We start from the raw sequence: 12,120 nt of genomic DNA on the forward strand, positions 1-12,120 counted from the left end.
CACCACCTATATCATCGATGGTTCTCCTTCCTTTTGTCTTTTTTAACTATTTAAAATATAGTGTGACATATATAAAAATTAAACTTTTGCTTATTCACTCAAGCTACTATTACTTTACATATTGTCTTATAAATTAGTTTTGGATTAAAAATCAGTTAAAATATTGTGAATTAAGATCGTTTTCAGTAGTGGGGAAATGAACATGAAGGTGACACAGTTCGACGTTTAAGAAGAATTACAGTTTGTTAATAGTAAACAGCTTTTTTTTCTTACATAAATTTTATTCCCTTGAAATTAAATTAGTAAGCCATTTAGTGATGGAAAAAATACTCTCGGTGCTTAGTGACTAGATTTTCCAAACTGATTGGGATTAAAAGCAAAAACATGCCACATCAGAAACAGGTTGACATAATCAAAGGAAAGTTGTTTACACAAAAAGAGTTATTATAAATAAGTGAACGGCATTTGAATGTAAAGCTATTTTTCATTTCTTACAGCTAGTATCATTTTAGCAACACTGGGACTTATATAAAGTGAATCTCAAATCCTAGCATATCTGTTAAAGACCAAAAAACAGTTATGTCCACATTGGGAAAGAATAAATAGCAAACTCACAAGTCAGGTTTTTGTATATCTAACTCTACTGTGAAAGACAATCACTCTTTAGCTTAAAAAGCCTCCCTGCTGTCTTGATTATAAATCTAGACATAGGAAAGGTTATTTGAGCCTGAGTCCCCAACATGAATTACTCATAAAGATGTGTGAAATCAAAACATATATTCATTTACTAATAGATACTGTCTAAACTGAAAACTGGCAATCTTTAATTAAACAAAGAAATGCTTATTTCTGACAAGTGTAGACAGAAGCTTAATGAAAAGATTTTCTAATTTTTCTTCTTAACTCATACATTAACCAGCAACAGATCTTTGCCATAGCATAATAATTATTCAAAATATGATAACATGCATATATCCAAAAAATCTGTTCTAAAGCCCAAAGCAAAAAAAAAACTTAATAGAAAGATTGTCTACTCATATCTCACTCATTAACCTTCTATTAACGTGACTAGCCCCAAATCTCAGAAATATACTTTCATAATTACCAAAATTAACAAAAATAATTAAATGATCTGTAGAGTTTTTTTTTTTAAATAACTGCACACTAGTAATTACATTGGTGGCTTTAATGTGGATAATGCTAAGAGTAGCTCCAAATATCATTAAAACATATCCAGACCAGTTACTATCCATTGTATTATAAAAGCTAATACAATGTTAACATGAAACTCAAAATACTTAGTACTCAACAGAATTTTGTACAATAATGAATAATTAACTTTTGTGAGCTGGTCAGGGGAGTTCAGATTGTTGCTTCCATATGAAAACTTCACAAAAGGTTTTGTCCCCTATAGTCCCTAAGTCGCCCACCAGACAAGCAGGTTGGGCCACCTGTGGGGACAGTGAGTTAGGCAGAGTGACAGTGGATGCCATGCTCCCTCAGTGGCCTGGAGAAAGGCCCCTGTGTCAGAAAATGATCTAGAAAGAAAGTGCTGTGGGTGTGTGTGTGTGTGTATGAGAGAGTATGAGAACCTATATGTGTGTACGTGCTTGAAATCTTGAAAAGTACTGGTTTCCAGGCTTCTAATTAGCGCAACGTGGCTCCTTTCCAGTCATCATCAGTAGAATCGCACAATTCTTTCCCATCAAAAAAGAAGGCAGTTGCCTTCATTTGGGGGCATCTCCAGTGGAGTCATTAGAAGCTCAAAATAATGGATCCGCTTTTTTTTTTTTTTTTTGATTCTACAGCCAAAAAAAAAAAAAAAAACTTTTTTTTTAGAGAAATAAGCCTTTGAACTTAAAAACTAAAGGTCTGTGCCTGTCAAAATCGTTGTTTAAGGAAAAAACCAGCTCACCTGGGAACAAAATAGCAATTGAGCTTATGCTACGCAGTATGCAAACGAGACACAGATATACACACTGGGGTACACATGGAGACACGGGACAGTCAAAACCTTTGCAAGAGATCACCCACCCCAACTCTACAATTCCTCTCCGCCCTGCTGGCTGATCCACATGGACCCAAGCGTGGGCAGAGCTGTCAGGAGGAGGCAGCAGACATGTTGGGGGTCCAGCCCATCTGGTAGGCTCTCTCCAGGGTCCTCTTGCAGTCCTGCAGGACGGTGCTGAAGGTGATATGGGGGTACTGCTGCACCAGCTGCTCCACTGTCACTTCACTGACCTGCAAACACAAAGAAGAGCGACGGTCACCCACAGGGACCACCGAAACCACCAGCCGCCCACGCTCACTGGGGTGCGCTGTCCACGGCACCGGGAACCCTCGTCTCCTTCCTTTTCAGCAGTGTGACCAATGCTTCGTGAGAAGACAGTGTCGCTTTTTGTGTGACCTCCCTGATTTCCTAAGTACTACATTCACCCTAAGGGATTTTCTGAAAAGACACGATATCAAGAAATTAGTGTTTTCTAGACGCATAGATGACTGTGACTTGTCAAGATCTTAACAATGTCCATTGAAAATGGAGCGCTTGGGAGGTGAGGCAGCAGTTAGCCTCCTAGTGTGCACTGGACTTCATCGTCCAGCTGACAGCTTTTTTAGGATAGAACTGTAGATTGGTGGAGAGGATACACAGGATTCCGGATAGAAGTGTTGGGGAAAATGTTTATTTTTCTTCCCTTTAAACGTTAAGGTATTGCAAACTTCAAGTCCCTTTGTGGAAAGGGCTGAATTGTGAAGAATCAATAATTAAAACATACATGGCTGGCAGGTCAGGGATGGCCCCAATAGACCTTAACCATCAAAGATACCACTTTGATTCTTGATTAGACAAGGCAATCAGACAGGCCTAATTAAAACTAACACCTTTACAATTGCTGTGCTGTGAAGGGATTAATTTGTCAATTATTTTTAAGCTGATTGCAGTTCATATCACAAAAGTAGACAGCTTCCTTCATCCTTTAGATAAATAAATGATTAACCTAAGAACCGCAACTTTTAGGTAGCTTTATTTAAAATCTTTATTGAACACTCGGGCATTTTCAAATACATCAATATTTCATTTATACTGGGTAAGCTGGTCTGAAAGAAGGTGCTGGTGATACACATTTTTGTGCTTCCTCTCCATGTCTGTCCACTATTGAAAAAGATCAGGACCACAAGGAAAAACCTAAAACAACATCAAACCCTTGCTGTTTGCTTTGAAAGCACGCTTGGGAGTGTGACGACCATGACATTAAGTCATCTGCACTTTTCTGAAATAACATGGTGTTTTCTGGGTGATTTGGTAAACCATGTTATATATAATCTTTTTGTTAAATTTAGAGTTGATATTTCCACATTGCACTGATGATACTCAGTCTTTGTCAGCATTTCTATACAAGACTTTCTTGTATTAAAATCAATTTTCATTCCGAATTCAACCAAGCCATGTAGTTAATTCTTTTTTGTGATGAAGATACAATGTATAACATTTTATTCACAAAAACACAAAATAATTTTGAATAAAAAAGAAAAACTGATATACAAATTAGAGTTGAGAATATCAACTGATGGTCTCAAAAGGAGTTCTAAGCAATATAATTTTTGATTTTTTAAATTTGAATTTCTATCCTAAGTCTTGCTTGAGTTGAGGCTGCTTAGAATAGTACACTTAGAAAGTCATGCATCATCTAGCCGTGCCTATCTCTCTAGTATATTTTTGATACCAACCAGTCACCTGACCTAATTTAAAGTTATCAAGCTGTCCGAGTTCCTTCTGGCCTCAGGATCTTTGCACATGCTGTTCTCTGTATCTGGAATACTGTTAAATCCACTTGCACCTGAATGTCCCCTTCTCATGCCTACTCCACCTTATTCTTAGCTCTTAGTTCAGTGTCATTTCCCCAGGGAACTTTGATCACTACCCTCACCCTGCTCCCCTCCCCACATTAGGTAAGGCTTCCAGGTTAGTCACTCTTCCAACACTGCCTACTTTTCGTTCATGGTACCTTCAAAGTTAGTTTATAATTGCTTTGTTTAATGTCTACTCCTGTTCCCACGTAAGATCTTACAAGAGCCATGATCATTTTTGTATTCATGAGCCAGGCCTACTTCTCAGTGAATGAATGAGAAAACAATAACACACTACAAATAAAAAATAGAAACCCAAGAGCAAGGCAAAGCCAGACACTAACATACTAATCACAACATACTGAAGACCAACAATTCCCAGAGGAACTTGTATTCAGCTCAGGAATTCCCTCCTTCAGGAAACCTTCCCTAAGCAAGCCTGTCTCCCCACGAGGCTGGTCTCGGTACATCTTCTCTGTGGACCCATGGCGGGTAACTGCAAGGCCTGTCTCTTATTTAAGCACTCTCACATTGTGTTGCAACCATCTGTTTACTTGCCTCTCTCTTCTACCTGAACCAAAGTCTGGGGACCAGAGACTGCCTTTTATCTTTAAGGCTATAGAGCTGTGTACAAAGTAGAGAAGAAACATGACAACTGTAGTTGACTTGAGAGTCAACCAGGCACAGGTTGGAATCCTGGTTTCACTTTACCATTTGGTTTCCTCAACTGTAAAAACTGGATAATTGTACTGATGTCACAGGACTGTTACAAGGATAAAATAATATGCCTAACACTGCGACTGACATAAAAAGGTCCCCAAATGGTAGCTCTTATTAGTACAGCTGGCGTTCAGTAAACGGTCATTCATTGAATTAATTAACGCTATGGTAGGGTGACCAGTTCTCTATAGGGATGCTCAATATTGTTCAACTTCTGAGATATTTCAGAAATAAACCTTGATAACATAAGTTGTAATGCTCAAAATAAAATCATCGCAGGACAAGAAGTAACTATACACTATTGACACTATGTATAAAATAGATGACTAATGAGAACCTACTGTACAGCTCAGGGAACTCTACTCAGTGCTCTGTGGTGATCTAACTGGGAAGGAAATCCCAAAAAGAGGGGATATATGTATACGTATAGCTGATTCACTTTGCTGTACAGTAGAAACTAACACAACACTGAAAAGCAGCTATACTCCAATAAAATTTTTTTTAAAATACTTTGGATGCAAGAAGAATCTATTCTATCTTAATGCTCTCTGGAGAAGAATTCAGAACTTTTCTTCGTAATACAGTCCAGGTTTTAAATATCCACTTTCAGGAAATCCTCCCTTTTCTTTACCTGACATTCCCCAGGCTGTGGTTAGGTTACATTCCACCCTCTAGCCATGAACAAACCCAGAAGGATGCAGGTCCTTCTAAGGGACAGCTGAAGTCATCTGGTCAGAGGACTTTCAGAAAATCTGCATCGAATTGGAAAGGAAGTAAACACGGCCCAAATCACTTAGCATCCAAGGAACAACTAACTGAAAAATAGGCGAAAAACGGAGGGAGAAGGGAAAACATTTAAACCCACCATAAAGATGGGGCCTGTCTTCTGCAGTACATCTTTTCTAATCTACACATAGGCCTGTACAAAGTTTTATACCGAGGGTTGACAGGCATTTTGTTTTGGAGGTCCAATTTTTCGTTTGTTTGTTTGTTTGTTTGCGGTACGCGGGTCTCTCACTGTTGTAGCCTCTCCCGTTGTGGAGCACAGGCTCCGGACACGCAGGCTCAGCGGCCATGGCTCACGGGCCCAGCTGCTCCGCGGCATGTGGGATCCTCCCGGACCGGGGCACGAACCCATGTCCCCTGCATCGGCAGGTGGACTCTCAACCACTGCGCCACCAGGGAAGCCCTGAGGGTCCAATTTTTAAAAAGAGAAAATATCACTAAGTGATAACTGTTTTTCAAGAGGAGATATAAAATTCACCTTAAGCAAACTTGATACATGAGGTATGGATTTATGAAGTACATAAATTAGGAGATAATTGTTCACTTTAGCAAAGACTTTCATGCTAGGGTTATTTTGTCAGCTCTCTTAATGTGTTTTATATTCCTTTGACTTACCAAAGTTCAATTTACCTATTTCCGTTGCATAAAGTAAGGTCCACCTATAGCTAAGAATATAGAGTGTGTTAGAACTCTGGCTTTCATAGCTTATGGGCAAGGACAGACAGTAAGTTGGCTTTGTATAGCTGTATGAAAAACGTTACAGGTAATCCTCCGTGGATATAACGTGTCTTCTAAGCAATCGTTTTGCTAACTGTGTTAGCAAAACAAAGCAGTAGGGAAAATGCAAATTTTCCATTTTAGAGCTTTGTTGGGTGGAAGCTATTCAGGGGAAATACATGTACTCCCACTAGGGAAGGTTCTATCTTTTACTTATAGTGTCTCCTGGCGATACAGTGTGACAAATTTTATACTGAAGTTATTTTCATTTACTCCTCAGAAGTATAAATTATGCTCACCTCTTTGTATAGACTCCATAAGTGCTTTGGTGCCTTAGAGAAAAAGTTGGGTGTAAGACACCAGGAGGGTCCAAATCATTTTAAATCGTTACGCCTACATACACATTTCTGCAGGCATTTTGTCATGCACAACTCCACTTGCTAGAATGAAAAGAACCATTCTCTGTTCCAGCTCATAAAATGTATGTAATATAAAAAAAGGAACATAAAGATGAATTTTAAAAAGTTTCCCCACGATCCCTGGTTTTCTATAATTTCTTTTTCACCTGCTGAAAACTATCAATGGCAATTCTTATATACACATAAGATTTGAAAAATGCAGCGTATCTTCCTAAAGAAGTATGCCGCAGTGTCATTTGAAGAAATTACTGTGATTAAAGGGGAAAAAAAGCTTGTACCACAGGTTTTATTTTTAATATAAGAAATATAGTTCTCTCCAAAGACTGTATAGCCATAATTTACATTTTCAAAATTATTATAACTCTTTTTAAGGTAATAGCAATTTGTCTGGTATTTTAATCTATTTTGAGTTAACATCTATTAGCACTTTTTGAAAATGTGAGGCAAACTGCTATGCAAATTAAGGTAAATCATACTATAGTTTCATCCTATTGCTGCTGCTACTATAGAAGGGTGAGGAGAGATCCTTCAGTTTCTGAGATTCAGTTTAACCAATTTATCCACACCATCACCCTGTTTCTTCACCTCCTTATTGACACTTTCCCCAGAAAATTCCAGAAAGTGCAAGCCTAGGCCTGAATGATCTCCTCGATAATATCTATTGTTCAAAAAATACAATTTCTAATGGAATTTGCTGCAGAAACCATTTATGTTAAGTGATTCTTATTTCCTCTTTGACTCTTGTTATAAAATAGAACATGCTTCTTATGTCGGGGGGAAATATTTGACATCTGAGTATATTAGAACCACACTTGAGAATATAATGAACCACTTAGGGACTTCCCTGGTGGCGCAGTGGTTAAGAATCCACCTGCCAATGCAGGGGACATGGGTTTGAGCCTTGGTCTGGGAAGATTCCACATGCTGCGGAGCAACTAAGCCCATGCGCCACAACTACTGAGCCCACGTGCCACAACTATGAAGCCCGTGTGCCTAGAGTCCGTGCTCCACAACTAGAGAAGCCACCGCAATGAGAAGCTCGTGCACCACAACAAAGAGTAGCCCCTGCTCGCTACAGCCAGAGAAAAGCCCACGTGCAGCAACAAAGACCTAACACAGCCAAAAATACATAAATTAATTAATTTATAAAAAAGAATATAATGAACCACTTAAAATCATTTTTTTTAATGAAGAAAGTTTCTCTGCAAAAAGTGGACACTATTTAAAATACCACAAGCAATAAATGTATTGCATTTTTCCTAGACCGTAAGTTCCTTGACAGCAAGGAGGATTTTAGTCATCTTCTTGTTTTCAGTCCTACACACTCTCTCTGGCACATTCTCATCCCATTAGAATATAAGCTCATGAGACAGGAGTTTTTGTTGTTTCTGTTCACTACCAAACCCCTAGCAGCTAGCGAATGCCTGGCACATAATAAGTACTCAATAAATATCTGTTGGCTAAATTAATATAGTAGTTGTTCCATGAGTGTGTATTGAGGAAACAAAAAGGTGCCAAATAATACTAATACCCAGAAATCATGGAGATAAGCTCACCTTGTTCCCAGGGCATTTAGCTATGGTGGTGGCAGTCTCTAATGTCTTGACATTAGGGCAGCTCCAAACTCCTTTAATCTTCTGAAGTTCACAACCAAGGTGACTGTTTGTGCTACTCTCCTTTCTCTTCTTTCCATCTGATATCACCGGGTGCCTCCTTCCAGATACACCTTGCCTGGGCTTTCCAATAATTTTGCACAGGAGACCAAAGCAGCCCGTGATGGTGGTTCAGCATCATGAGCTGGTGGTCGCTGGGCCATGTGGCTGTTGGGCAGTGCTCAGGAAATGCCTAGGCTATACTTCAGATTAACTGATGGCAGCCTTCCTACTGGAGATGAGTGACACACTACACTGGGTAGGTGACACTGAGAAACATGCTGATGGTCACTGCACATGCGCCAGTTTCCAAAACTTTGTGAAAACCCACATGGTTCAGAAGATTTCATACTCCAGCCTTCAGCATCCAGTGCCCTGCTCAGGGTAGCAGACCCAGGAGGGCCCCACAGAAGATTCTGAAGTTTTGTGATATCTAAGGTTCCTTCTGATGTCACAGTTGTCTGGCGACAGGGGGAACTGTGGGCAGATCTCCTGACTCAAAACAATGCTATTTCCACCCTCTGATTTCTTGGGCTTCAGCAGTTCTACATGTCTTCACTGTTTACCAGAGGGGCTGGTTTTTGGTTGTTGTTTTCCTTGTTACAGTGGTATTTGGCATTTTTGTCCCAGGGAGCATGTAAACAATACTCCAATATACAGTATAGTCCCAGACAAGGAAAAATTCTCCCACTAAAATTGCCTCATGCTCCCTACCGAGAGACACTGTACTTATCAGGATTAGGCTCTCCTGTGCTACGGGATAAATCAAACGCATGGTTTATTTTGGCAAAATACTTGAAAGCAATTTGTTAATTTTTCAGCCTAATGACCAATAGGCAAAATAAAAGTATGTCCCCATTCCAGTAAGGATGGAGGAAGAGGACTAGGGAAAAACATTCAGTGAGCATCTACTATTTTCCAAGCATCTAAGCATTAATACCACTGATTACAGATGAACTGTGGCTCATACAGAATTAGTATTTCACACAGGGTCACACAGCTAGTAAATGGCAGCCAGGATTTGAATCCGGGACCCTGCGACACAGGCGCTCTCTGCCCTGGGACACATTGCCCTGCACACAATGCGATGCGCGAAGCGTCAGACTAGGGCCTAGCTGAGCACCCACTCAGTGACACGTTCACTGACATTCATTTTCCAGCTAACATTTAAAAAGTGATGGCGGTTTACATATAAATACAATTCAAAGTCCTTTACAAGCTCTTCAAAGTGGCTGCTCTATGGGAATGTAAATTACAATAGATCTCACTTGGCCTGGGGAACGTTCTGCTGTGGAACTGTGGTTGTGGAGACTTTGACACATGATGGAAACGTGACGGAGCCTTTTAGCAGGGCACCATGCCATAAACTGGTGTAGCTTTCCCTCCAATCTTCTACCCTTCAAAACGTTTTTCTGTGTCCCAGAGGTAGAATGGCCAGCATGACAGATATGGTCCCTGCCCTCTTGGTGTGGGAAGATGGACAATTACAACAACAGCAGCAAGGCCTGAGAAGCGCTTTCTAGGGGAAGTACAGGTTGCTGTGGACAAAACTTAGTAGCTCCTGACCTGCGCCAGGAGGGCTGGAAAGGGCTTTCCAAAAAAAGTGATACTTAAGGGGACTCCTGAAGGACGAGGAGGTATCAGCTTGTGTACCCCATGCACTAAATATACACATATTATTCAGGGGAGAAAGGAAACCCGCTCATGAGCTAGAATAAAACAAATAATCTGTCCTTCACTTTGTAAGCTTTGTAAGGCAATGCTTCTCCAGCCCATCTAACAAACTCAAGGGTATAACTGAAATAAGTTCTTGTTTCCAATAGCACTGCTCTGAGGATGGGGGTGGGTGGGTGCAAAGAAAAGGCCTCCCCTCCCCTTTCTGCAGGCTGGAAAAGGAGCCCACAGTAAGTCTGTGAAAGTGTCGCAAATAGCACAGTCAACTCCTGCGTCCTAATTCAGGGCTCTTGCCCTCACGCTGGTCTGTCATTCTTCACAGACTCCTGGGCAACAGCCACTCACTGCTAACAGCCCCACAGGCTGACTTCTGGGCAATATGCCTCCGGAGTCGGCCTCGCTCTGAGCTTCTTGGCTCCCGGGAGAGCGTGCTGGCTGTCCGTGGGACCTGGCATTCACCGGGTGACAGCTGCTCTTTCACCAAGTGCCCACTGGCCCCAAGATGGGCACGTATTAAAACGGATAAAATAAGGGTGACATGAATTTAGTAATACCTCAAATTTGCATGTAAATGAGATGAGTCATCTAAGTGCAGTTTAAAATATTGTAAATAGGACACTAAGAAGAGAATAAAGGAGCAGACAATAACAGTGATTTTGCCAGGACCCTCACAGCCAACCACATGCACTGGGCTCTCCGCAGGCCAGGGTAGATTTTTTTGATGATCCTATTTCCCTCCCTTTGCAGCAGGACGTTTCATGTCCCTGTTTGGGTGGCATACCCCATCCGGCTAATGTTTCCCTATGATCAGAGCAGGGAGGTCCAGGACACCAGGAATCTGGCGCCACTGTTACAATCTCTCACCTCATCTCTTTCCCTTCAGCTGCAAGCCTAGCGTCCCAGCAGCCAGCAGCTCAACAGGCAGAAAGAGGCTGCAGGCGGACCCCACAGGGAAGCGAAAGGCTGGTGAGGGCTGTGGAATGATTCTCGGCATGAGTGGAGCGCCCAGCTCCTTTCCTCCACCCTGCAGGCAGCTTCACGTGCCTTTCCCTCCCGCTTCGTTTCTCAGTCAAACCAAAGCCTTTCTCCACACTCCACAGTGACTCATACGTAACAAATGATCAATCCACGTTTACTGATGTGGGACGAATTAAGCTGTGTCAATAATGCCCCCAAAGGAGAATCATTTAAGAGCTCTTTGGACTTCATCCTCAGAAGTAGCCAAAGAATTCGAGGGACAGTTTACCCCAGAAAAGCTTTTGCAGTTAGAAATTAGGGTATAACTAAGAATGTTCAGAACACCACACACACAGTTTAGGTGGTCTTAGGTATATAACTCATAGTGGTGGGACAGCAGTGATTGTAAAATGAAAGTAATTAACCTGAACACGCTCTGTCTGGGGGCCCTAAGGGGAAACAGGTGTTCAGCCTCGGAAAACGTTTCTCAGTGGATTTCCTATGAAGTCAAAGTGGCTTGGATTTAACTTTGAAATACAAATAACGAATTAAAAAAATTAAACTGTGTCTGCAACCAAGAATACGAACAAGAATACAGTGGTTCTCAGCCCAACTGCTCATTAGAATCACCTGGGGATCTCTGAAAAATCCCAGTGCCCAGGCCATAACCCAGACTAAATGTAACCCAACCTCGGAGGAGTGGGACCCAGGCATTAGTATTTTTTAAAGCTCCTAGGAGATTCCAATGTGCAGCTCAGGCTGATTAAAGAGCTCCTAGAGGGCACAGGTGGTTTCTGCCCCTGGGAATCTGAAACCAAGGTCTGAACTACCATCACTTACAGGTAACAAGTACCCACCCACCTCCCATGCCACCCACCACATTAAACACTGAGTCAGGGGTTCTGGAGGAAAGAAGCTGTTGCTCCTACAGCTTGTTGGTCCATCTTGTTTCAGATATTCATCACTGTCTGAAACAAAATGTATATTCTTTGAGTGTAGCAAAAACAGACTGGTTCCCTGTCCTTCCACCTTGGTCTTCCATCTCCAGTTGGGCACAGCCAAAGGAGGTGGCCACCTGACCTTCCCAACAGCTAACGGAGGGAAAGGTTCCCCTAAACCCAGTTCGCACAAGGACGTAGTGCTTCCTCAAGGACCACTCAAGAGGTGGGAGGAGAGGGCACACATGACTGAGTATTTAATATAATTTTTAAGAAGAAGATGATTATCTTTTTGGAGCCTAAACGCCACCTGCTAAATTACGGGCATGAACCTCATACCAAGAGCCTGAGGCCTTTAAGGATGTATTTTTTTTTTTATATATAGAGGTAAGAAACATTACTTTTGGGTGG

The 12,120-nt window shown here is 41.4% G+C and overlaps 1 protein-coding gene across 2 annotated transcripts in view; it reads right to left on the bottom strand.

The window, feature by feature from the left end:
* Positions 1–260: 260 nt before the first annotated feature.
* The window catches only part of FBXL17 (F-box and leucine rich repeat protein 17), a 480,781-nt gene continuing 468,921 nt past the window's right edge, over positions 261–12,120 (bottom strand). For both annotated transcript variants that reach the window (XM_089909151.1, XM_022591594.3), the window contains one exon: positions 261–2,241. In XM_089909151.1, coding sequence (XP_089765277.1) covers positions 2,101–2,241 — 141 coding nt within the window. In that variant the 3' untranslated portion in view covers positions 261–2,100. The remainder of the gene's footprint in view (positions 2,242–12,120) is intronic.

Source organism: Delphinapterus leucas, chromosome 3 (assembly GCF_059928025.1).
Source record: "Delphinapterus leucas isolate spDelLeu-1000000601 "Yukka" chromosome 3, BTC_Dleu_Yukka2, whole genome shotgun sequence".
NCBI classification, from domain to species: Eukaryota; Metazoa; Chordata; class Mammalia; order Artiodactyla; family Monodontidae; genus Delphinapterus; species Delphinapterus leucas.